Here is a 27,243-nt window from a genome sequence, read left to right on the forward strand (position 1 = left end):
GGTAATGTCTCTCTGAGTGAACATGACCAGAGCCAGAAACATCACTCCTGCTTCGCCTTTATTAAAATCATAACTCTATTGTTGGCTGAGGGCTTGATTGAGAGGCTTCATGGCATAGGCCCAAATGCTTGACCTTTAAGGTGGAAGGCAAGAGTAGCAGTGGGCAGAGGAATAGAGCACTGGTGAGGGCTCTTAAGACCACCGCTAGTGGTATTAGCATGGTAGAGTACAGGTCCCTGATATGGACCCTGATATGGACATCGCATAAAAAGTCTCTTTCCTTTATGTCTATGTTTGACATCAAACACACACACACACACACACACACATGCACAGGACTCCCGAATCCATAAAAGGACAAACACAAATGCATGTCCAACACCTTATCAAGCCTGCAAAACATGCCCCTTTGTGTCTTTGTCCATCCTCCCTTCCCACCCCCTCCAAGGTCTCTAAATTAGAGACTATGTTTATTCAGGAAATCAATTAGCATTTTCATCAGGCTAATTTTCTCATGGGGAATCATAATGAAGCAGCCTGTAGGTTTGCTAATATCCGAGTGGGTCAAGGCTTTTGTCTTGGTCAAATTGTTTGCCAATGGTCTTTTAGAAAGGTTCATTTCATTTAGCTTCTGTTGAATATGCCATTGTGCTCTCTTGTTATTGTAATTCATCTTCTTGAGAAGCAGTAAAACCCTATATTTGTTCAGAGATTCGCATAAAGTAGTATAATGACTTCTTGTGTAGTCTCTGTTGTCCTTCAGAAACAATCTTGTGTGTATCATGTAAAGTCCCTCAAATTCATCTGTTGAATTTTTGCCCTGATTTGTTCGTATTTTTGTGATGTATTTTTGTCATTACAGACTTCAGAGGAGGAGCTGTTTGGGAACAATGAGGAGAGTCCTGCTTTTGTCGAGTTTTTAGAGTTTCTTGGGCAGAGGATTGAGCTCCATGACTTCAAAGGGTATGATACTGAATTCACTCCTACCGTGGTCTTGTCCATTGGGTAGTGGATCAAAAGTTCTTCAACAGTAGTCAATGGATGCGGTCCACGGGACACTGCTGGTTGGTTAATTTTATTTAGTGGACTATTCTCAGTCCAGCCATGACACTGAGGGATTAAAAAGCTCCAGCAGACATTGTAGAATTTCAAAGTGCTCCTGGAGCTAAGAATGGATAATGAGTGTAGATACAAGGTAGGTGTTTCTAATCCAGTGATTGTTCAGTTTATACACGTGTGTGTGTGTGTGTATGTGTGTGTGACTTTATACACTAATGATAATCCTCTTTTTGTAGTTTCCGAGGGGGTTTGGATGTAACTCATGGACAGACAGGCACAGAGTCGATCTACCACAACTTTCACAATAAAGAGATTATGTTCCATGTGTCTACCATGCTTCCCTACACGGAGGGAGACACACAGCAGGTATGCTTATTTTTAAACCCTTCATTAAGAAGCAGACAATGTGGCATGATTTTATCATTGTCTTTTCATTGTTATAAACTTTATTTTTATAATAAACAATGTTTGTCTCAGAGCATTCCTTTGACTGATGCACAAAAAGATCATAATTAGTCCTGTTTAATATAATTATGGCACTACATTGTGTGGAAATTTACACAGAAATCATTGTATTCCAAGTTTTTAATAGCTATATATTTTTTTTTAAATATGACATTGCTAGTTTACTGTGTACCGTTCTCCTCTAAGCTGTGAGGTCATTTGTTTGAGCTGGTCAGACGAGGCAGTGTTGAGTGATGGTCATCTTGGCCCAGTTTCCTGCCTCCAGATACACTAGAGCACTGGCAGATGATTTTTGATGTGCAACAAAAAGTGACTTTTATCCTCCTCCATGTCTCTCAGAGCCAAAAACAGCCTCTAAGGAGCTGTATTTTTATAGAACACACTCCCCAGGGAATCAGGCATTTTTACACACACACACACACACACACACACACACACACACACACACAAATCATTTAGAAGTTACAAGGCTGCTCTGCATGTCCTGACTAATTTAAACATTTTTACCATGACAAATATCAACCAATATTTATGAAAGTGTTATTATTATTTATTTGCATTTGTTTCTGCAAAGGGATTGCTTTATAGACCCAGAATGAACCGGTTTATGCTCTTCATAAACAGCAGAATCACAAAAAGTCCTTTGTGATCAGCATACTTCAGGCATGGTTTTTGCAAATACACATATATTGATACCCTGAATTCCCCTGAGTGATAGACACTTTTATCCACTTTTGCAGTTCAAACTCCACAGTTGGCATTTCCCATTGCCAGCCATCTGCTGTATTACTGGGAAAGACTGCCAGAACATCAGTAGTCTCACAGCTGCATGAACGCACACACACACACACACCTCACAAGTGTTATATCAGGACCATATGACACACTTCACCAATCTGGGCCATATCCGATGCATAAATGCAGTGGATACATACCACTAAATTATGGAGTCATCTGTACAATAAACAAATAACTACCACCCACTACCCACCCCTCTGACCTCTAATTACTTGTTTTGTTGATTTTCTGTGAGAAAATATGTACAAATGTACCACAAATTAGCACACATTTCTGAATCTTTAAAATGCACAATTATTCTGATTTGCTGAATTTAGCCCTATTCGGACGAGGCGGTTCACTGGAAAGAGCCAAGGTTCCAAGGATCAGGAATGGAACCGGTTCAAGAACCAGAGTTCATTTGGTGGAAAAGCGCTATGGTTGACAGCAACAAATCAGTGTTCCGATTGGTTAAACAAACCTCACGATCTGATTGGTCCAGCTAAAGCTTTCCTTACAGTAGGTAAAAGGCTAAAAAAAATCTTTCCTGAAACGGGAGCGTGCACTCCGGAAAAATCATTGACATGGTCTGTACGGAGGGGATTAAATACTACTGAGATACTCCGGTAATAATTAGTTTACCCCCACGTCCACAGGTAAAACAAATCCCGTCCGATTAGGGCTTTTAATAGTATAAAAATAAAAAATAAAAAATTCATTCAGTACCTGTAAGCGCTTATCCAGTTCAGGGTCGCAGTGGGTCCAGAGCCTACCTGGAATCATTGGGCACAAGGCAGGAGTACACCCTGGAGGGGGCGCCAGTCCTTCACAGGGCAACACAGACACACACATTCACTCACACACACGGACACTTTTGAGTCACCAATCCACCTACCAACGTTTGTTTTTGGACTGTGGGAGGAAACCGGAGCACCCGGAGGAAACCCACGCGAACACGGGGAGAACACAAAATATAAATTTGTTTATATATTTTTATTTTTTGCCAACAGAATCTTACTTTATTGGATCTGAGCCAGTGGCAGCATGTGTTTAGTCTGACATAAAAATGATAAATGTTGCATTTCATATGTGAACATCTGGTCTGTGAGTTAATCCAAGTAAATGTTGAAAAAATTATGGGCAGAACATTTTGTGGGTCATGTATTTTATTATATGAGTAAATCATATAAGCAAGTCTAGCTAGAGGGATAAAAACATAAAAGAAATGGAGAAATGTGACTGATATATCTCTGTCTCTCTATCTCTCTCTATCTAGCTCCAGAGGAAAAGGCATATAGGAAATGACATTGTAGCCATCGTGTTCCAAGAAGAAAACACCCCCTTTGTGCCAGACATGATTGCTTCCAACTTCCTACATGCATACATAGTAGTGCAAGTGGAGAACACCTGCTCTGACAATGTCCTGTACAAGGTGGGCCATTCACAAACAAACTGCCTTTCATCTCATTATTTAGAGTGGGGGCATCATCTCCCTAAAGGTTTCTCAGTTTCCTGAATGTTCTTTCTGGCTGAAGAGCTAAGTAATGACAGTAGAAATATTTAAAGAAAGCAGTGGAAGCTCTTATATGACATGCGTCATCAGTGGAGCGTTAACATTCATAACCATAACATTGCAGGTTAAATTCGCCTAATGGAGCAGCACAAAAATAGTTCAAATAATCAAGGCTATTCTTTTCACCTTGTTCTGTCATTGTGCCCTCTAATGTAACATTAAGTTCCATGTTTTCTCTTGAACCTCTAAACCTTTCAGACTTTATTTTAGGGTTATGTTCCAGAATTGCTTGCCACACAAATGGCTGCTCAATACACTCTCGAGGAAGGAAATTTACTTAACTGTCACTGGGGATGTCCTCTCACATCACTGAGTGTCCCCACAAGGGTACATCATCTGTATTTTTAGATAAGAAGCATAATTGTACCCTATAGCCTTACAGTTGTTTTTACGTTGCACTGACTTCCAACACTGTGTCTTGAGTCCAGCCTTTAATTGTGTTTCTATTTTTAAAAGTTAGGGTATGAAATGGCCTGCCTTTTTCTTAGGGAAGTCAAAGTAATGTACCCTCAAAACATTATTAAAAGAGCTGTCTTTTTCTCCAGCAATTCTTCTTCATCTTATTCATCTTTGCCACTTTTTATTCTGAAACCTAGTGACTTGGAGGTGTGAGACTCTGTATTTAGCTGATATTAAATATGGCAGCCCATATTTGAGATTCAAATATCTGCATTTTTGCATAATATGTGTCTGTCGATAAAGGAAACACACTCCTCCTCCTGTATTCAGGATCTACTGCTGTAAAAAAATAAAAAAAACACTGCTCCCCAACACTAGACATTTGCTTTGCTTTGTCAATATAAAAGTCCTGAATGAAACCTCACACAGCCTAACACACAGTCCCCCCCCACCCACTGAATATAAGAATATATGCCCAATATTACGACTGAGGCTCCAAAGCCAAAACACTGTATTTCATGTAGGTTAAATGAATTATGAATGAGTTAATACATTTATCATCAAATGTTCATTAAATATACAGTGTATATTTGAATTTTTGTTAAAATAATAGTACAAAAGTGTCATTATGGTAGTGACAATATATGCAACTGAAATCCTGCAGGTGTCTGTAACAGCGAGAGATGATGTTCCATTCTTTGGACCAGCTCTGCCTGACCCTGCCATATTCCGAAAAGTAAGTGTTTCATGCAGTATTTTTAGTTTTAATAGAGAGCATCATCTTTTTTTTTTTAGTTCATTTTTCATGTTGCATTTGCAGAGCTCAGTTTTAAAACAAAGTACACTCTCTCAGCTTCTGTGTTTGTTTTTCTCTCTCCCCTAGGGACCAGAGTTCCATGAGTTCCTCTTCACTAAGCTGATCAATGCTGAGTATGCCTGCTGCAAAGCTGAGAAGTTCGCCAGACTGGAAGTGAGTTACAACACCCGTTTTTAATGCTCATATTAACCATTTAATGCAGAAGATAAAATGACTTATTTCTAGGAGCTACTCTTCTCTTGTAACATGATTTTCAGAATTATTATCCCACATATTTTGATATTTAAAGTTGGCAGAAGGGCAGCACAGTGGCACAACGGGTAGTGTCGTTGTAACAAAGTTCCAGATATCCAGTAGTCGTGGTTTCAAGTCCTGCCTAAGGTTGCTGTCTGTGAGGAGTTTTCTGTGTTTTTCTTGTGTTTGCGTGGGTTTCCTCCGAGTTTACGGGTTTCCTCCCACAGCCCAGAAACACATGTCGATAGATGTATTTGCCATTCAAAAGTTTCCTGTGAGTGTGTGGTGGACTGGTGCCCCTTCCAGGGTGTGTGACCAGTGACTCCAGGTAGACTCTGTAGCCAACGTGACCCTAAACAGGATAAAGGATTACAGAGATTTTTTGGCCTTCTCCAGAAACAGATTTTAGTGATTTAAAGGGCACAAAGCCAAAGTTTCCTGAATGAAATGCTATGTCAGTAACAAAGTTAATTTCAACGGTATGTATAAGACACTTCACTGTAATGTGTTAATAATCCTATTGAATGACCTGTTTGTTTTGTGTGTGTGTGAGATTAGGAGCGTACCCGCTCAGCGCTTCTGGAAACCTTATATGAGGAATTACACATCAACAGCCAAGCTATGATGGGGCTTGTTGGAGACGAAGACAAGTTGGAGAACGGAGGAGGCGGCAGTGGGGGCTTCTTCGAGTCATTTAAGGTAAACCCAGCTCCTTCAAGGTCATGCCACTTCCCTCCTTCGATTGCTCCTGATAATAATATGGAGTATGGGTTCTGTCTTATGGGTGGCTGGACTTTTCTAAGTGCTCTTAATCATAATCATGATATGGTTAGTGTACTGTGCTGCTATTGTGTTGGCTCTCTGTGAACTACATTAATGAGGTGTGTGTGCTTGCTGGAGTGTGTACTTGCTTGGCGCGGGGTTCTATTTTTAAGCACTATGTCTGTAAGAGTATTTTCTCATTAGTTAGGCTGATGCTGTACTTTATTCATTACCCAATCTCACTCTCAGGCAGCTTTGCAAGTCCATCTTTTTTTGTGAAATGTGTAAATGCCAAGTGCTGTTGTCCTCCTCGTTAGCAATGCATCCTCATCCAGGATGGAGATGCCAAGCCAGGATCCGGTATTCCACCAACTGTTCAGCAATGTATCAGCACTCAAACAGATCCTACAGCAGCCTAATGAAACCACTCGTTATCTTAATTAGCACTAATTACCCCTGTTGGCACATTGGGAAATCAGCTGATGATTACAGTTGTACATCTTTATGAGTGAGATCTCCACTGGGGGTATTTACAGTTAATGTAAACCATATGAAAATTCCAGCTGCCCTTCACATCATATGAACGTTTCTTTTAATGAATGGACAAAGGTCCAAAATGACTTGTTACATTAACTTACCTTAAGGTAAACATTAAGAATCAGCCTTCTCCTGAAATCTACCATTTTTAAACTAGTAAGATTTATTCTAATTGGTGCAGTATTTATACAGAATGCTATTCCAATAGTGAGGTTAACCTTGATGTCCATCTAACAATGGATGCTAAACAATAAGTAATGGCATATCCTTAAGTATGGATCAGAGGCCAATAATCTGTACAGAAGCTAACTAAAATGCGCCAAATATATCTCATAACCAGTTGTGTAGATGTGTGTTTGTGTTTATGAAAGCATTGCGTAACATAAACATGTCATATCAAACAGATTTTCTTTTATCTTCCCAATTAGTTTCATAACAGACCATATCTCACTAATTAAACCCTTATGTAAAGGTTTCTATGTACAGTTTTATGTCATCCCTGTCATTTCAAAACTTTAGCTTCCCTTTTATGTTGCGTAAACACACACATATATAATTTTTTTTCTGATTGGCTGCATAGACCATAATATCTTTAGATGTAGCAACTCACTGAATTGTTTTTCTTTAACTCAGTCACTCACATGTATACTCACCAACATCACACAGGGTGCTATTTAGTGCTTTGCAGCGATTCACATTGTGTCCCCTTGTTTACTCAAAATTAAATCAGCTCTTGTTATGTAAAGTTAGTATTTCAGAGAGTTGTTTTTCTTGTGAAGTTATGAGCAAGGATGAAACAAAGATTATATCATAATAAAGAGAAGATATTTCCTCAGACATAACCTAAGAGCGAAATGCTTCATAATTAAGGACTTCGGCAAGCCTGCAGCACCGGGTATAATGTAGTGAATGATACTGCTAATGAGTTTGGATATTCTCATAGCAGACCAGCATTCGATTCCCTGTGGTGATGGATACACACTTTTAACTAAAGAGAGTGCTTAGGCAAGAATCTTACTCCTGTAACATGTAAACAATTGTAAGTTACACTGGATAAGCAAGTCTACTAAATGCTATATATGTAAAGTAAATGTAACATATTCTCATCTGTCCTCTCCCAGTGACAGCTTCAGTAATGGCTCACACACCTCTGAAGGACTTTCTGGGTTCCTTTGCTACTTAATTGCACTGTTTTCACTTTTAATCCAGTTTCTCTGCAGTGGTGGAACTTTCAATCTGCTTCTCTCTTCAACACTGAATTCACTGCCTACATTCTCCACATCTGTCATGTTGGGTCCTCACTCCGGGTCTTGCCTTTCTGTCAGCCATTCAGATCAGGGTTATTTTCTCCCTTTGCCTCGTTATCCATGGCCCCCGCACCCAGGCTCACAGTATGTCCTTCCCATCTCTTTCTGACCCTTAGCGGGTGATCCGCAGCAGGAGCCAGTCACTGGATGCCATGGGCTTCAATATCAGGAAGCAAACAGTCTCCAATAGTCACAGCGGCAGTTTCACCCACAACAACAACAACCAACCCCTGCACTCACCAGAGACCCCCAAAATACCTGGGATAGTAAGTAACCCCACAAAGGCAAATGATGCCCCTCACCTCCACCCTAAGTTCCCCTCACTCCCACCATGCCCCACCCCACCCCCACCAACCCTTACAAACCTCACACAACTGCAGCCTCTGGACATATATTTATCAGCCTAAACAAACACCCATAATCACTCTAAATATGTTCTTTAACAAATTAAATAAGGCAGAGTTGTTGTTTTTTTGTACTAATTATGTGCAATTTCATAGAAGTTACACAAATGGCTTATAAGTTAAATTCTTTTGAGCAGGCTGTCAGTTATGTCTATTGCGTTTCTTTTTGAGGTCAGTGACAAGAATCTAGTGAAAGATAATTGACCAGGTGAAACGAGTGGGTAAATATAAATCAGTTATTCTCATATTCTGATCTTAATTTTAAAAATACGTATTTTCACTTTAATCACTTGTGATGGGTCAGGCATCCGAAGGCAGGACAGCCACCTTGTCCCTTTTTCACAAACACAGTGATGACCAGTGTGAGGGGTCTGCTAAAAGGCATAGCACTTCTGTTTAATATATATATGTATTAGTCTGTGTTATTTCAGTCAATGTAATTTAAGTTGTGAAATAATTATATATTTTTTAAGTGGAAATGCAAATTTAAATAAAATATCTTCACATCTACTTACACATTCAGATGTGATTTTAGTTTCCAGACTGATGTTCTCATCTTGAGCTACAAGTGAGATGTAATTTAAATCAAATAACATATCGTGATTGTATGTTGTGCAATGTGATGAAGTAAATGCAACTTCTGATTCATGATGATTTCAGTATAAAAATGATACAAAAAAATGCAAATAAATGAATACATTTATATACACATACATTAAATATTTTAGTTAATTCTATTAGGCTTTTTGTGGCATCTAGTATTAGATTTTTCCCTTCTCTTAATTATGACACACTGCCTCAAGCAATTTCTTGCAAATCGTTCTCTAGACCTCTCTGTCCGAAATGCTCATGTCTAATAGTAATCTAGTCAAACAGCTCATCCACTCTATTCTGTGCATGTTGTGTGAGTCTGAGAAGCTGAGAGGAGGGTTTTCCCATCATGGTCGAATATGAATGTTTTTCTGAAATCTGCTGTTGGCAGGGGTGTGCTATCCACTGTGTGTTGTGACAGTTGCACTGTCCAACAGTCAGCAATGAGCTCTAATGAGCATGTTACCTGCGAATGACTTTTGAAAGACTTTTTGTTCCTGATCTCACCCAGCTTTTACAGGTAATCACTTTACTGAGCTAGCCACGCTGTACACACATGAAGTCTTTATTAGCAAGTGCTGCCACATCAGGCAAGTTTGGCAATGCTAAAGTCCAAATTTAATTTAAACAGGCTTTGTTTGTTTGCGCTGGCAGTAACAGTGACATATAAGAGTTATGTTAATAATAAAATGAAATCAAGTGCAAAAATTCTGCCATTTTAATATTCTCTGTCAATACTACTACTGTTGTACTTAAGTGATATTTTCATTAGTTTGTGTGTTTTTGAACAAAAACACCCATTAATTGTACTCTGATAAAACAAAACAGTGTGTTCTGAATGGAAAAAAAATGTGTATCCTACAATAAACGAGGCTTTTTCCAGTCCCAAGCATAAATATTTATATGCCATAAATAAAGTGGTATTGCAAACTTCTGAGATTGGATTACTGCTAATATGCTTGGTTTTTTCCACACACTGTAGAGGTTATAATGTCTGTTATAATAGAAGGCAGTGGGGGGCAAAGTATATGCAGGGTTTCATATGACTTTACCTCTTACAGTGTGTCCATGTCCTGTTTTACTTCGTAGCATTTTTTCTAAGGAGTTGTGAGATGGATTTGGAGGTTTGTCAAAATGAAGGTGGATGTCAATTTGGTTGCCTCAGTGCATTCCCATGATGCGTCAGGCTTTTGTGTGTGGGTGTGTGTGTGTGTGTGTGTGTGTGTAACATGCTGAGTGAGCTGTGAATGTTGTGTCTTGAGTGAGCGATGACCGGATTTTCGCTGCTCCGCTGTTTTGTCCACAGGCAAGCTGATGAGCTGTATTTTGCTGTGTATGGTGAGTATATACAGGTTAGGGATTTTGCTGCTCTAATGGCGCTTCTACCTGCCATAGGGATTGATTCAGCGGTCAGAAGCAAGGCCAGTACCCTTTCGGAACAGGTGCTTGGAGACATCCATGCACCAGTTATATCCCCAGGGAAACATCCTGGATTACATTACGGTGTTTCTCTCATTTCTGTCACTGGCTTCACTGTGTTTTCCAGTCAACAAGTTAGGTTTTTATACACCATGTCAGTCATATGGATGCTCTGACCTTGGTAAAGGTAGAAGATTTTCATGGGGTTTCATTGCCTGCAGTTCTGTCACTAAATGTTTTGGTCTATCCATCTCATGAAAAAATTGTTGGAAGAAACAGCAATTTGGTAAAATGGTCTTTTTACGTTTGGTTTTAGTGGAAAAGCTGGTGTATGGAAGAAAAAAGAAATGCAAGAAACAGTAGTAGTCCTTGAGTAACTTAGCCCTTGAATTGGTTTTGACATATTGGGGGCAAAAACCATGTGTTTGAAAAGCTATGTTCCATTAACACTGAATCTTGGATTTTTAAGTTGAATCTTTAAACTGTCATAAAACATTTAGCAGAGGAAATTCTGCTGTATATACTTTCCAAGAAAACACTATATACGTGGTAATAGGGTATATTGGAAATGAAGGATAATCCCACAAGGTCCAGTAAATTAAAATGTGATGTGGTTAAACCCAGTCTTTGTCTAAAACTAACCTGTATTGGTTATCATAACCAATGACTGTGCTAATCTGTGTGTAAGTGCGTGCACACATCCTATGTATGTCAAATAAAACCTTGTCTGCAGTGTAATGTTGTATTTAATAATGTGCTGTGTCTGTGTCTCCTCTCTTCAGCTCTGCTCTCTTGTCCCACACAGGCTTCCTTAGACACCTCAGGCCCCCTCTTCTCATTTAGCTGCTATGTTGTGCTCATGACAGCCTTTTAACTGTTTAATGTGCTTAAGAATGAATAATCCCACCAGCTAGCCTATGTGGTTATATAACATAACCTGCTGCATGACAACTCATGGTCTCTCTCTCTCTCTCTCTCTCTCTCTCTGTGTGGCCCCTCTGCAGTCATTGCTTGTCCCAGGGAAAAGTCCCAGTAAATACGGACGTCGCGGCAGTGCCATAGGGATAGGAACAATAGAAGAGGTTCATGTATAACTCTCCCTATCTCTTGCCTCACTGTGTATCTCCCGCCTTCACTGCATGACCTACACTATCACTGCTGTGTATGGACAGATGCTTCATCCACCTTCTTGAAATTACTAATACTATAGCAGACTAGACTAGAACTAGAGTTTAATTTGGCTTTAAGTAGTTTTAGTGTGGAATTTGTGATTGAGTTAGTCTCTAACTATGGATGGGATGTTTACCAGTTTTATTGATATCCTGCAATGTAATTGTAAAGTTAATATAATGTAAAGCGAGTAGCCTACTGCTAAACACAAAGCACCATCCAGGACAACACATTTACAGTGGGACATTCTCAGAATGAAAGGTACGGTAGAGGTACATTATTGGTCACTAAAGGTACAAACAGTAAATATACCTTTAAAAGTGCCACTGTTTGTTTCCTAAATGTATATTACATTCTCTTCTCCAAAAAGAGAGGTGAATATTTGTAATCCTTAATTCTAATACTATTTAAAATAAGACAATATAAGTCTTGGAGGTAAATTTGAAATCAACACAATTTTAAAATGTACAAATTATGACAGAATAAGGAACAATTGTTTGCAAATATGTACCATTCAGGGTACCACAACAGTGATGTTTTTTGACAGTGTACAAACAGTGAACAGTAATAAAAACACAGTGCCTTCAGCAACAGAGAAGCATTTTAATTATTTTACAGTATTGCGGTCATACTGAGAACTGCTCATTTCATGATTTGTCCTATCTGCCTTTGTGATGATGATGGACTGCCGCCCCATCCAGGGTGTGTTCCTCACTTGCGCTCAGTGGTTCTGGGTAGGCCCTAGACCCACCGCCAAACTGAACTGAATAAACCAATTACAGGCACTGAATGAATGAATTGTCCCATCACTATAATATATTAAGCTTACTCTTCTGCTTTTTAAAACTGGATTCTGCCTATGTGTACCATCTATGGCCTGCAGTTGTCATGTTAATGATAAGCCTTAAGTCACTCAGACTGCCATTAACTGCTCATTCCTATTCACTCTTGCACTCATGGAGCAGATCAATTCAAGGTCATTAGATGTTTGTTATAATTTATCATAACTCAGAGGAAGGTCATTGGGTTACATTTCACTTCTCTTTAACACGTCACCCCTCATGTTGCTTTTCATTATCTTTCCAATCATTGTCCTTTATTAATTTGCTGTATTCCTAACGCCTTTGCTGTGGTTTGTACAGTTAAATGTATTTTTTTTTTGCTCCTGTCTGTTGTGTTATATTTACAGTACGATAGCATAGAAATTTCATCTGGAGTAAAGGGAAACAGAAAAAATTCTAACTCAGTTCTCCACAAAGCTTTTGAAGCCATTAGAGATTAAAAAAAAGGCTTTTTCAAGTCGTATTTTTGTAGCATTAAAGTAGAAGTAAAGCCCCTGGTGCACAGACAGAAAGAACAAAGGTGTCCACACTGAAGGCTCAGCTCATTGAAGCCCACCAGTCCAGCCCCTATGTTTCATCTCATAGAGATACATGAGATCTGGTGCAGCAGTTGGAGCCCGTGGCCCCAGAGTATACAATTTAGAGATAACCGTGCTGATCTTTTCTTCCTTTAATAATTGTAATAATTCTTTGATCATGTAACAATTCCAAATAAGTATTTTGTTTATTTATGGCGGCACGGTGGCGCAGCAGGTTAGTGTCGCAGTCACACAGCTCCAGGGACCTGGAGGTTGTGGGTTCAAGTCCAGCTCCAGGTGACTGTGAGGAGTTTGGTGTGTTCTCCCTGTGTCCGCGTGGGTTTTCCTTCGGGTGCTCCGATTCCCTCCCACGGACCAAAAACAGACGTTGGCAGGTGGATTGGTGACTCAAAAGTGTCCCTATGTGTGAGTGTGTGTCACCCTATGAAGGACTGGCGCCCCCTCCAGGGTGTGTTCCCACCTTGCACCCAGTGATTCCGGGCAGGCTCCAGATCCACCGTGACCCTGAACTAGATAAGCGGTTACAGACAATGAATGAATTTATTTTGTTTGGTTTTTTTATATATTTTGTACAACCAGACATATTTGAATAGAAAAATACTTCACACCAAAGCTGCTTAACACAGCAACTCTCATAGAGCATCCAGTACTAACAGCAGCATCATGCTTTTTTCATTTGTAGTCACAGAAAATGCAGAAGTTCACAGAGAACTCCATTGTATGGAGACAATACATTTAATGTGCTCAAATTCGACATGTACACATCACTCAGACAGAAGTGCCTAAAATGAATAGTGAAAGCACTAAAATGTTTGGGAGCTCACTTCAGCTTTAGTGCTATGGGATGTGAAAAGGTGCTAAATGACATGATGATTTATGATCTTAAGCTCACCGATCCTGTCTTTCTCCTGCAGTCTCTGATCATTCCTGGGAAAAGTCCGACCAGGAAAAAGTCTGGCCCCTTCAGCTCTCGCAGGAGCAGCGCCATTGGCATTGAGAACATCCAGGAGGTGCAGGAAAAGAGGTAAGCTGCCGAGTTGACCCTGGGGAGGCTGAGACACAGAACGGTACAATTCGAAATGTCACAGGTTGTGGCCTTATTGAAGATCTACCGGCTTTAAGATGGATGTCAGCCTTCTATTTGTGGGAGTAAGACCTTGTACAAACTTTTTCAATGGCTTTATTATATTTATGCAGGGCTATGAATCTTTTTTTGTACAGTTACAGGACAGTTGTAATGCCCTGACTTTGGAAAACAACATAGAAATGCGTCACCTTTGTCTCAAACAACAAAAGCAAGAAAATCCTTAAATCAAATCAAATCAAATCAAATTTATTTATATAGCGCTTTTCACAACTGATGTTGTCACAAAGCAGCTTCACAGAATTCCAGTAAGACAAGATTTGACATGAAATGTAAAGACAAATGTAAAACCCTCAAGTGAGCAAGCCAGGGGCGACAGTGGCAAGGAAAAACTCCCCCAGCTGAGGAAGAAACCTTGGGAGGAACCAAGGCTCACAAGGGGTGACCCATCCTCCTCTGGTCAATCTACTGGTGATGATAGTTAGTAGTCCATGAGAACTTCAGTGTAGGGACAGCTTCAAGGCACTTGGTGGTTGCTGGAGCGTGGGCAGCTGGTCTGAAGCGTGGAGGAGGATCTCGACAGTCATCCATCAGTGTCCAGACAGACAGGTGGGCAGTCGTTTACTCGGAAAGATGTAAAGGGATGGAATTAGTTTTGAACTGTTTTGTGTTTGTAAAGTAGAAAATATGAAAATTTCCAGAGTGTGGCTAATGACTCCGGCAGATCTGACTATGACAGCATTAACTAAAAGGAGAGAACCAGAAGGACACACAGACACGGGAGCATCCTGAAACACTGGCATCCCTCCGCTCCACCGTCAACAAACCTGAGTGATCGCGAGAAGCGGCGGGACGACAGCACCAGCGTCTCAGTATACTATAATTCCCTGTGTCCATGGACCCCCCGGATCTGCCGCCTTTATCTATGGGGGAGCATTAGCTACCAAATGATAAACTAAACAAATGAGTTTTTAGCCTACATTTGAAGATTGCGACTGTGTCTGAGTCCCGAACATTTTCTGGAAGATCATTCCAGAGTTTGGGGGCTTTATAAGAAAAGGCTCTTCCCCCAGCTGAGGCCTTCTGAATTCTGGGAACATTTAAAAATCCAGTATTCTGTGATCTGAGTGAACGTGGAGGCTCATAATAGGAAATTGTATCTTGAAGATATTCAGGAGCAAGCCCATGTAGAGCTTTATATGTTAATAACAAAATTTTGTAGTCAATGCGGAATTTAACAGGCAGCCAATGAAGTGATGATAAAACTGGGCTGATATGTTCAAATTTTCTAGTTTTAGTGAGGACCCTAGCTGCAGCATTTTGAACTAGTTGAAGTTTTCTTAAATTGCTGCTGGTGCATCCTGACAGTAGTGCGTTACAGTAGTCAAGCCTTGAAGTAATAAAGGCATGTACTAATGTTTCTGCGTCCTGGAGGGATAAGGCATTTCTAATCTTAGCAATATTGCGAAGATGTAAAAAAGCTGTCCTAGTGATACTACCTATGTGTTGATCAAATGATAAATCCGGGTCAATTATGACACCAAGATTTTTTGCTGCTGAACCAGGTTTAACTGGAAAGTTAGCTAGATCTAAAATTAAATCTGATAATTTATTTTTTGTCACTTTTGGACCCAAAAGCAGGATGTTTTGTTGCTGTTTAGAAGGAGGAAGTTACGCAACATCCAGCCTTTCACGTCTTTTACACAGTCCTCTATTTTCTTTAATCTGTGTTTGTCATCGGGCTTGGCTGAAATATACAATTGTGTGTCGTCTGCGTAACAGTGAAAGTTAATGTCATGGTTTCTTATAACTGTGCCTAGCGGTAACATGTATAATGTAAATAATAATGGTCCTAAAATAGAGCCTTGTGGAATTCCAAATCTTACTTTAGAATAATTTGAATTTAGATTGTTTACTTTTACGAATTGATAACGTTCCGTTAAGTAAGATTTGAACCATAATAGGGCTGTCCCTGTGATTCCAACCATGTTTTCTAACCTTTCTATGAGAATATTGTGGTCTATTGTATCGAAGGCTGCGCTTAGGTCAAGAAGCACCAACAGGGATACGTGGCCTTGATCAGAGGCAAGAAGAAGATCATTTGTTATCTTGACTAGAGCTGTCTCTGTACTATGATGTTGCCTGAATCCAGATTGGAATTTTTCATATATATGATTCTTATGTAGATATGAACTAAGTTGTTGGGCCACAGCTCTTTCTAAGATCTTAGACAGAAATGGCAAATTAGAAATAGGCCTGTAATTAGACAGTGTACTAGCATCAAGATTTGGTTTCTTGATCATAGGTTTAATAACTGCTAGTTTAAAAGCTTTGGGTACATGGCCCAGACTAAGCGATGAGTTTACTATAGTTAAAAGAGGATCAATAATAGCTGGTAGTACTTCTTTGAGCAACTTTGTGGGAATTGCGTCAAGTGTGCAAGTTGTACAGTTTGCGGAGGTGATAATCTTCTCTAGTTCTAATTGTGGGAGTGGGTAAAAGGTTTCAAGTCTTTCTTTTACAGTTATATTATGTTTTATTTCATTCACATCAGGTGGCAGCCAGGATGGATTTGATCCTGTGGCTAGAGTTTGTTGTCTAATATTCTCAATTTTATTATTAAAAAAGTCCATAAAATCTTTACTGGTGAGAGTTGCTGGAATTAGTTGTTCAGAACCTGCTTGATTTTTTGTAATTCTAGAAAACACACTAAACAGTGCTCTCGGATTATTTTTATTATTGGAGATCAGCGAGGCCAGATATGCTGAGCGAGCTTTAGTGAGGGCATTTCTATACTCTATAAGGCTGTCCTTCCAGGCAGAATGAAACACTTCAAGCTTGGTTGATCGCCATTTCCGCTCTAGTTTTCGTAATGTTTGTTTTAAAGTACGGGTCTTATCGTTATACCATGGTGCGAGCTTTTTCTGTCTTATACTTTTATGTTTAAGTGGTGCTACCTTTTCTAAAGTAGATCGACAGGTATTTTCTAGGTAGTCAGTTAGTACATCTAGGTCCATTGGGTCTGATGGAGTTGGAACTGGGGTCGATAGTTCTGGTAGGTTTTCTATAAATTGTAGGGCGGTAGATGGTTTTATTATACGCCTTGTAGAATAGCGAGGGTTCTTACATAGATTATGGATAAAACGTAGCTCATATGAAATTAAGTAATGATCGGAGATTGCTGAGGATTGCGGTAAGATATTAATTTTGTCAATGTTAAGACCTAGTGTCAGAACTAAGTCTAAAGTGTGGCTGCAGTAGTGTGTAGGCCCTGTTACATTTTGAGTAATACCAATAGAGTCTAAGATTGAGGTAAATGCCTTTTTTAGTGGGTCACTTTCCTTCTCGAAATGGATATTGAAATCTCCTACAATTATAACTTTATGATTGCACACCGCTAGGTTTGTAGCAAAATCGCTGAATTCTTTCAGAAATTCTAAGTAAGGCCCTGGTGGTCTGTAAATGTTGCATAATAAAAATGCGTCCTTTTTTGTGACCGGATTTGTAATAATAGTGGAGAGAACCTCAAAAGAAGAAAAGGTGTCACATTGTTTAAGACTAATTTCTAGGGTATTTTGGTAAATTACACATACTCCACCTCCTTTGCCTGATATTCTTGGGCTATGTGCATAATTATAGCCTAGGGGGGTGGCTTCATTTAGTGCTAAATATTCATTTGGTTTAACCCACGTTTCCGTGAGACAGAAAACATTGAATTTATGATCACTTATAATATCATTTACGATGAGTGCTTTTGAGTTTAGCGATCTTATGTTGAGTAACCCAAATTTTAGTTCTGAGGTGTTGCTGCTAGGTGTTGTGTATGATTTAATATTGATTAGGTTGCTGAAACAGGCTGATTTTGTTTTTCTACTTTTACATTTAGTTCGGGGGAAAGACACAGTCTCAATACAGTTGAACCTGGGTGACACCTCAAGACAGTTCGCAGACGGTCGGTTTAGCCTGTCTGTCTGCGGCCTGGTCCCGGCTCTGGATTGTCAGCAGCTATCTACGCTACTCTGCTGACTAACTAAAAGACTATGTGCTATACTGCAAGAAAGTAAGGCAGCACCCTCCCGCGTGGGGTGGATACCATCCCTACCTATAAGACCAGGCTTGCCCTCAAAACGTAACCAATTGTCTATAAAGCCCACTTGATTTTCGGAACACCACTTGGACATCCAGCAGTTTAACGCCCAAAGTCTGCTGTAAGCTTCGTCGCCACGCCGCATTGGTATGGGACCAGAGCAGATTACGGCATCGGACATCGTCTGGGCCAGTTTAATCACCTCTGTAATATTACCCTTAGTTACCTCAGACTGCCGCAGACGAATATCATTGGCCCCTACATGAATGACTACCCTCGAGTATCTCCTATTAGCTAACAGTCTAAGGTTGCCACTAATATCCGGCGCTCTGGCTCCCGATAAACAGCTAACTGTTACTGCCGGCGCCCCTAAAGGAGTAGCTAATTTCACGTGCCGAACAATAGAGTCTCCTATAACCAGAGCACTCTTAACAGGCTCCTCAGCGGGTGCTTCGCTGAGCGGGGCAAACCTGTTTGACACGCGAATCGGAGGAGCGTGGTGTCCCGGTGGGCTAGCTTTGGCCTCAGCGTTAGCATCAGCCTTAGCTTTCCGGCTATGACGCCGAGACGTCACCCATTCACCCCGCTGTGAGGGCTCTAACGCCGGAGTCGTGGGGGTGCTAACTCTCCCTAAGGCACCCGGAGTTGCTAACACTGAATCTCGCTGTTTATCCCTCAACAATAATAAGCTCCGGATGCGCACTTCTAGCTGGTCCACTTTATCCACCAGAGAGCTAACTAGCTGACACTTACTACAAATACAACCACTATATTTATCGCTAGAGGTGGAAAAGGGCGTTAAACTAAACATGCCACACTCTGAACAGGCAAAACAGCCAGTAGTAGCCATGGAATTGCAGGTACTTACCACTTTTAGTGAATTTTAGTAACTTACACCAAGAACGTTACTCCAGGGTCCGGTGGCAGTTTTAGTGCCTCTGTAATGAATATTCCTGCGGAGACAATCTAAAAGATAGATCTATGGATGGTTAGTAGGTTATAAAAACAGATATAAATATAGAAATAACAATGGAAACGATTAAACAGGAAAACCCGAGCGATCAAAACAGCTTCCAAACGGGTACAGAAACAGCCAAACGGGTTAAACCACATGTGTAATACATACTCTATGACCACGGAGTACAGGCTAAAAGAATATTACCCAAAAGCATTCAACAGTGTTTTTAGTGTGCCCATATTTTGTATTAAGGTGTTAAATATTAAGTGAAGCTGCCGTACATATCTTGCTTTTCTCAGAAAACACCTCATAGTTCAGAAATTGGTTGCGTTTTCTGCTTCTGATCCAAGTCATCCAACAAATTCAGTGATGTTCAAGTCTCTTTTGCTTTTCTCAGTGTAGCTTCTCACAACTATACATCCTTTCAGACCCATAGTGAAAAGATGGACAAAATCACTTTTTTTGTTCAAGTGCATTATATTTAACATGATCTTTTCTGAAAATATGTCTTTTTATGTTGGAAATACAGTAAAGAAGTGAGGTCTCTGATTTTAGTTCAGTATTCAAATATAGGGCAGCACGGTGGCACAGCAAGGAGTGTCACAGTCACACAGCTCTAAGGACCTGGAGGTTGTGGGTTCAAGTCCCGCTCCGGGTGACTGTCTGTGTTCTCCCCGTGTCTGTTTTGGTTTCCACCCAAGGTCCAAAAACACACATTGGTAGGTTGATTGGCTACACCAGAGTGTCCATAGGTGAGTGAATATATCTCCCTGTAAAGGACTGGCGCCACCTTCAGGGTGTGATCCCGCCTTGTGCCCATTGATTCCGGGTAGGCTCTGGACCCACCGTGACCCTGAACTGGATAAGCGCTTACAGATAATGAATGAATGAATGTACATATATGTGTATTTATATATACATTACAAACTGGGGCAAAGACAAAGGGACAAAAATGTCTGATTGTGTGTCATTTCATTTGTGTGTGTTCGTGTGGGTGGTGAAGGATTGCAGCGCTCTTGTCAGAGGACAGGACAGTACTGTGTGTGTCTTTTCCCAGCATCAGTCTCAGGAACGTCAAGCTCATCGTGGATTCCTCCAAGTATAGATCCCAGCATAGATTGTGTTTTCTCTAACTGTAGAAGAGCCTGGCCCATAATATTACACAGTAATGCATCTATAGACAAAGACTAGAATTATAAAGTGTTTGGGCACATGACAAATTTTGTGGTTCATCAGTACACTATATGGCAAGCAGTTTGTAGACCCAACATCTGATCTGAAAGTAAGGATATTAATACAATGCTTTTCCTCAATTGCTGCAGAACCAACTTCTTGAAAGACTTTAAATTAGATGTTTGAACATTTCTGAAAGAATGTGATGGAATTCAGCCACAAGAATGGTTAGTCTTGGATCACAAAAGCCACTTCTGTTTTGTTGATAAAGGTTGTGTTCATAAGCTGTATCTACACAACCGAACATCTGTTTCTACAATAGGTGTACCCTAAATGTAAACAGTACATTTTAAGAGGTGTCTACAAACTTTTGTACATGTATATAGTGTACGTATATGATTTTAGTTAATCAGCCACTCTTAATGTGTTGAAAGCTTCAGTAACACTCACGCTTAGTGTTTGCCCTGCTGAAATTACCCAAGAACTAAACAGCAGATGAAATGTTGTTGAAAGGCAATATTTCTAATAAGGAGAATTTCAAAAATGACACTCACTTGTAAACGTTGTGTCTGTGACTGTGGTTTATGTTAAACATAAATCTAAGCTTTCACATGCACTGATATGCCATTGTGGAATTCTTTTCACTCTGCAGAGATACAGCATGCTAATTTTAAACAGATTAATGCTCACAGAGGTGGGTAGAGGCCTAAATCCATACTGAAAATATTGTTACTGAAGAGTGGAGAGAAACATACCTTTTCAAGAAATAACTAGATGAAGCAAAGAAAAATAAAACACCATTACTTAAGTATTAAGAGTTTACTTAATATGTGTAACCGAGTGAATGCAGAGTAAATGCAACTAGTTACTACCCACCTCTGATTTAGTTCTGCTCTACTAACCAGGAATATTCCACAGCTTGGTTTTCACTGAGCCTAATTCTAGTAGCCAAGTGTAAAGGAGAATATTGTTGCTGCCCTCTAATGGTCAGTCTGTCTCTGTGCAGCAGTAGAGAGTGCTCTCCCAGCACGCAGAAGACTCCAGACAGTGGCCATGCCTCCCAAGACCCTAAATCAGAAAACTCCTCCAATCAGAGCTCACCTGAGGTCCTCGTTACAAAGAACAGGTACCCTATTAACTTATTAGGATTTACAGTGAATGGGTTTTAATGGTTTACTAGGTGATATGCAAAGCTCCCATAAACACAATAATATATGTGTGTATGTTTAGCTCTGCCATGTGCTGCAGGGCTCCCTCCATCCCTGAAGCTCATGACCTGTCACGCTCCTCTTCAAATGCCAGTAGTTTTGCGAGTGTGGTAGAGGAGAATGAGACCGAGGCCACAGAAGACTATGACACAGGCATGGTGAGAGTCTCAGCTCGTAAACGTCTACTCAAAGCACTACATAAAGTAAAATAGGAGTGATAACTTTTGACTGAGATGGACATATTTGAGACCTCAACATAATGATATCTCTGACACAGTTAAGCCTGTTTTAAAGGTTCTTAAAGATCGGCAATCACATTAATACTAAATTACAGGTGAAGTGGTTAAATGTAATGATTTAATCAATGTTATGCATGTCATTAGTCAGTGGTGTTAATCTTGTGCCTGATCAGTGTATTTATACTTTTCACCCCTGTATCAAAAACCCTCTCTCCCCCAAGGCCTCAATTAATGACACCAGGTGTATAGGTTAGGATTTGAATCAAACTACAGACTGGGTTTAATCTAAATCTGAGTGAAAACCTGAAAATGCCATGTTTATGGTTTAGGTAAAACATTTTGTGGTTGTACAGTGTATAATGGCAATGTTGGATTAATTTCTTCATAACGCTGTCTGTATGTGCTTCTCTCTGTAGGAAAGTTTGTCATCATCAGGCACGCCACACAAGCGAGACTCTTTCACCTATAGCAGCTGGCTGGAGGACAACATGAATAGCACCACCAGCAGGGGCAGCTCTCCTGGTGAGTGCAGCAGTGCAGTGCAGCAGCTAATGTCATACACACACACACACTCACACACTTGTATTCAGCTTATTGATGTAACATGAGTTATCATGACTAAACAAAATGACTCCCTAATAGTTCCTTTCTATTTTATTCCAGCTACAGGCAGACCCCTGCAGCCAGAGTGTGGAAAGAACCAAGAGCAGAACCGGACAGATATCCGCATTAAACTGGAGCGACCATATGATCACCAATCTGCATCAGTAAGACACACCCAAAAGAGACAGTTCTTCAGAATGATCTAATTACACGATGTTGTGAATCCTCTGAATACATTTAATCTGTGTAAACCTTAATATAAACCAGTTATTGTAAATATACTGACACATATCATCTCACAGAGCTCAGCACCAGTTGTCAAAAGGCTACTGAAGTCTATAGAGAAAAGATACCTCACATTTACCAAGGAATTTTTAAATATTCAGACAATAAGACATGTATAAAAAACAAGCATACAAAAAAAGACACACGTATAGTGATTATCTGAACAGCTTTGGAAGGCCGCTTGCTTTAAACCACAGCAGATTTTAGTTCATTAGTACTTTCACCAGTATTTATACATTGATAGAATGTTGCCATCTACTGGAATTGTCTTGAACTGCAGTCAGAAACACACTTAAAATAATGAATAAAAATGTATTTCTTATGTTCTGTAACCACTTTGTCCTAATCTCAATGGGCTCAAGGCAGGAACACTCTGAGCAGGGCACCAGTCTATGGATAATTATAAAAAATAAATTGGGAATGGGGGCGGCACAGTGGCGCAGCAGGTAATGTCGCAGTCACACAGCTCCAGGGGCCTGGAGGTTGTGGGTTTGATTCCTGCTCCGGGGGACTGTCTGTGAGGAGTTGGTGTGTTCTCCCCGTGTCCGCGTGGGTTTCCTCCACGTGCTCTGGTTTCCTGCCACAGTCCAAAAACACATGTTGGTAGGTGGATTGACGACTCAAAAGTGTCCGTAGGTGTGAGTGAATGTGTGTGTGTGTGTTGCCAGGGTGTGTTCCTGCCTTGCGCCCAATGATTCCAGGTAGGTTCTGGACCCACCATGACCCTGAACTGGATAAGCGCTTACAGATAATGAATGAATGAAATTGGGAATGGGAATTTGGGTTCAATGTGTATTCAAAGCCTGAGAAAATGTGTTCAGGCCAACACTACACATCATGTTGTAACATATGTGTGTTCATATACAAATAGATCTTTTTGCCTTGTGTGCACATTCTAACCTTTGCCTTCTGTGCAGAACTGCTAGCCTCTCCTGTCAGATCACTTCATGGATTTCCATCAAAAGGTCAGTTTTCCACCATTAAAAGAGCCTCCCTCAAACTTTATTAAACATTCTTCAATGGAAAGTGCTGAACAACTTCAAAACAAAGTCAATATAGTTTTTTAGATATTTGTTCAGTTTAAGCGCTAACTCATTTCTCAAACCATCATCACATGCACACTAGAGTCTAATATCAAATCAGGATATTTACTACACATGAAAATGAGGGGAAAAAAAGAAAAAGAAATGTTGTATTGTATAATTAGTATTTTATTTAAAGACATTTTACATTTTTATACACTGTTTTTCCAAAATTATCACTGTCCAATTGTATCATTGAGAACATAAAATATTTATTCATTTACCACTTTTATTGTGTTTAATATGCTTTAGTCATTTTTAGTCCTGATGTACCTTATTTTTATACCCGTCATGTCACAGCATTCCCATAAATACACACCCCTCAGAGAGTTGAGGCTGCTTGGGTTTATACCATTACTATGATGATGATGATAATGAAGAGGATGATTCCAGCCTGCCACTCGAGAAACAGATGTCAGGACAATGATCATGTGACCAGGCTATCTCCGGTGGATTCCAGCAATAGAGGTGGAGAGAGAGAGAGAGAGAGAGAGAGAGAGAGGGTACAGGCTGTGTGAAAAAAACCTCATTTGCACTTGCACCACTTTCCTTTTCATCATCAGTTCTCTCTCGGTGTGGGATCTTTTCTCTTCTGTTGTCTGACGCGCTTTTAGTCCATGCTGTAAATCACTGTGGGCTTTGTGTCCATGTAGGAAAGATTTGCTACCTGTGTATTGTCTTGGTGAATGGCTTTGATCAAGGATTGTGCATGGTCCTAAAGTCCTATCTCCAAACAATGAAACATTTCCACTGTGTCGAGTAGGAGCCCTTTCACTTCTCCCACAAGGACCAAGAAGGAAAAAACTGCCTGAGATGTTTCGGCATGGGCATGTTTGTTTTCTTTTATTTCGTTTTTCCTTTGTTTGACTCTTGCCTGTGGGTAATCACTATCGAGAATGACGTTGAAATCATGTGTTGCTTACAGCTCAAGACAAATGTGGAATTTTCTACTTCAGTAAATGGATAAATGAAGTATTAGTGTAGTGATGGATGAAGGAAATTCAAATGCATCATTCCTGCAGAAATAAAGAAATCTAATAGATGTCCAACAAAGAGTTATGTTCAGCTGCTAGAAACACAAAGTTATTATTCTTTCAATGGAAATTCTTAATGAGACTTCTTCACTTTCAAATGCCTTGTCTTAACCCACAATGTTTGTATTGCAGAAAGATCTAATTCAAATATGTGTCATGAGCTGGTAATGTTGCTCTGTGTTTTTAAAAATAAATTTAAATTAAAATATGTCAATGAGATGACTGTAAACAGCATTTTGTAAACAATGTGTCAGAGACAAATCATTTTATTTAACTATTTAAATATGAACAATATTAAAATAGATAACCAGACTCTCATTTCCAAACTGTAATTTTTTTTATTTATTTATTTTTTTTTGGCCCTTATTCTGATACCATTGTCATGAATTGTCCTTTATTTGAGTCACTTTTTTTGTGTGTGAATGAAGATCTTTTAATTATGTACAACAGACACCTTACTGTGAGAGCTTCCTCAGACTCGGCATTGTGTTCACTTGAGTCTGAACTGTTGTCTTTGTTACTTTCTCTATTCGGACATACGTCCAGTAGATCAGTGAAGATTGTAACTTTAACATCATCTGGAGTTTGAATGTATGCTTAAATATGTTTATCTTCAGACTCTCCCCTCCACTGCAGAAATGGTCAGGAATTGTGAATATATTTACAGTTGCAGCTTAAGATAAAGTGTTCCAAAATACATTTCTGTATCCATTTGTGGGGGTATAAAATCTTAACCTCATTATGTGTGTGAGCTTAAGGCTAGACTCAGATTTACACTGTAAATAGGGATGATTTTTCCAGTCAAAATTTATATTTAAATGGTTTCATAGTCAAGGACTTCTTATCATTCTATTCAAGGAAGAAAATGAATGGCCCTAGCTTTTAAACCTCAGTAAATGCCAAAATCAGTCATCATGTGCCCTTATTGAAGTGAAGAGAAGTAGCTCACTCCGGCTGACCAGCAAATGCGGCTCTGTTTGTGGTTTTAAGAGTTGCCTTACTGTAAGAAATGTCACTGATCAGTGAAGGTGTAAATTAGGTGTAGGTATGAATGTGAATGTTGAGTCCACGTTATAATATGTATGTTCATTTGTGGCTTAACTTAAATGCCTTTGAACTGTTTTCAGTTAACGTTATAGCTCACTACACTCAGAATAAGGTACTAAATGGCTGAGATTGCAGAGAACTGGCCTCGCTCTATATTGGTGTGTAGAATGGCTCTACGTTTCTTAATCAATCAACGTCCTCTGGTCAATTGCAGGCGCCCTGTTAGCTAGCGTAAAATGCGAGCAGTTAGCATTCTCCCCGAAGCACATTCAGCTAGCTGTCTTAGTCTTGCGTTGTTTTGTTAGCAGCAGCCTACCTTCACTCTCCTAGCATGTTAGCATGGTGTGAACAGGGATCCTAGGTAGCTAATGGTTGGAAGTGTAAATCACTAAATTAGGGAGAAAAACTGGGAGAAAATCACATTAAATCCAAAATATATTTACAGTTTAATTTTTGTTTTTCCATGGGACAATAAATGTAATGTACATTTAAAGTACACTAAGGAATCCTAAGACTATTTGTTTGCTCTTACATCACTTTTCTGACAATGTACATGGACAGGACTTTCTGAAATATCTTCGGTTTCTTTAATTTTAACATTTAATTATGCAGAAACACAGGTGACAGTTTGATGGCTTGAATGAATTCTGGTATACTATCTCTTATAAGAGATATTTGTATGACTCTAAGGAATGAAGGGTAATACAGGATTTTAATTTTGATTACTCTGTGCAAATAGCAAACTCAACTGAAATCAAACTGTATAAAGAGACCGACATCTTGATTTACATTGTTGTTTTTTGGCCCCTGCTTAGCACTTGTGTGCCCCTCTGTGGTGAGTTGTGTTCTTCTTACTCCTACAAGCGTCCATATTGTATGTGTATGAGTGATCTATTGCCAAAAAAAAAATCAATCAATAAAAATAAATGAATAAAGCACAGAATGTGTGCTGCTCTAAACAGGGTATGAGTCAAGCATCGCTACATGCTCCTCTCCAGCAACTGTACATGTGACCTGTCCATGCTTTTGTGAGGTCATCCTTGTAAATACAGCTGTTTTGTACATAGGCCTAATGTCCAGGGAAAAAAAGAGATTCATTAAAGAGACTTGGGTGTAATGTTTCTTTGAGTCTTGGTTGTCTGATTTCCTGGTTTTTGTGCATGTGATTTCTAAATTGTGCGTCTGAGCTACACTTTTAGGATTAATATGTTAGCAATGGGCTTATTTTAAACCATAAACCATTAAGGAGAGAGTCTAATAATGTCTTCAAATATTTAAAGGACCAAATGTAACGTTAGCAAAAGGAATAAAGTGCAGCACATACCAGCTTCATAATTTACTTTCCAGCTCCACCTTAAATATTTCACTAGATGAGGCTGATGTTATCTTCCTTCTTGATTTTTCCCATCCATATTAAAAGTCATTTTATGTGTCTAACAGCAACAAATGTTATCTTCATTTGCTGGTTTCCATGGATGTAGCACACTGTGTTTGTCTGCTATTGTGTTTCATACCTTGCAACTCAGGATGTGGAAACTGTACCCCTGT

At 39.7% G+C, this 27,243-nt stretch overlaps 1 protein-coding gene across 12 annotated transcripts in view; it reads left to right on the forward strand.

The window, feature by feature from the left end:
- rap1gapa (RAP1 GTPase activating protein a) overlaps positions 1-26,803 on the forward strand; it is a 103,808-nt gene extending 77,005 nt beyond the window's left edge. For 6 of the 12 annotated variants that reach the window (XM_066671569.1, XM_066671573.1, XM_066671578.1 and 3 more), the window contains 15 exons: positions 863-963; positions 1,296-1,425; positions 3,578-3,733; positions 4,938-5,009; positions 5,157-5,243; positions 5,883-6,023; positions 8,047-8,196; positions 11,349-11,426; positions 13,810-13,919; positions 21,204-21,323; positions 21,428-21,563; positions 22,061-22,166; positions 22,308-22,411; positions 23,450-23,497; positions 23,915-26,803. In XM_066671569.1, the coding sequence (XP_066527666.1) occupies positions 863-963; positions 1,296-1,425; positions 3,578-3,733; positions 4,938-5,009; positions 5,157-5,243; positions 5,883-6,023; positions 8,047-8,196; positions 11,349-11,426; positions 13,810-13,919; positions 21,204-21,323; positions 21,428-21,563; positions 22,061-22,166; positions 22,308-22,411; positions 23,450-23,458 (1,500 nt within the window). In that variant the 3' untranslated portion in view covers positions 23,459-23,497; positions 23,915-26,803. Of the gene's footprint in view, positions 1-862; positions 964-1,295; positions 1,426-3,577; positions 3,734-4,937; positions 5,010-5,156; positions 5,244-5,882; positions 6,024-8,046; positions 8,197-11,348; positions 11,427-13,809; positions 13,920-20,027; positions 20,124-21,203; positions 21,324-21,427; positions 21,564-22,060; positions 22,167-22,307; positions 22,412-23,449; positions 23,498-23,914 lie in introns of all 12 variants that reach the window. The other 6 variants (XM_066671581.1, XM_066671571.1, XM_066671570.1 and 3 more) reach the window with 6 other exon arrangements.
- The last annotated feature ends 440 nt before the right edge of the window (positions 26,804-27,243 follow it).

This window comes from Hoplias malabaricus, chromosome 5 (genome assembly GCF_029633855.1).
Source record: "Hoplias malabaricus isolate fHopMal1 chromosome 5, fHopMal1.hap1, whole genome shotgun sequence".
NCBI lineage: Eukaryota > Metazoa > Chordata > Actinopteri > Characiformes > Erythrinidae > Hoplias > Hoplias malabaricus.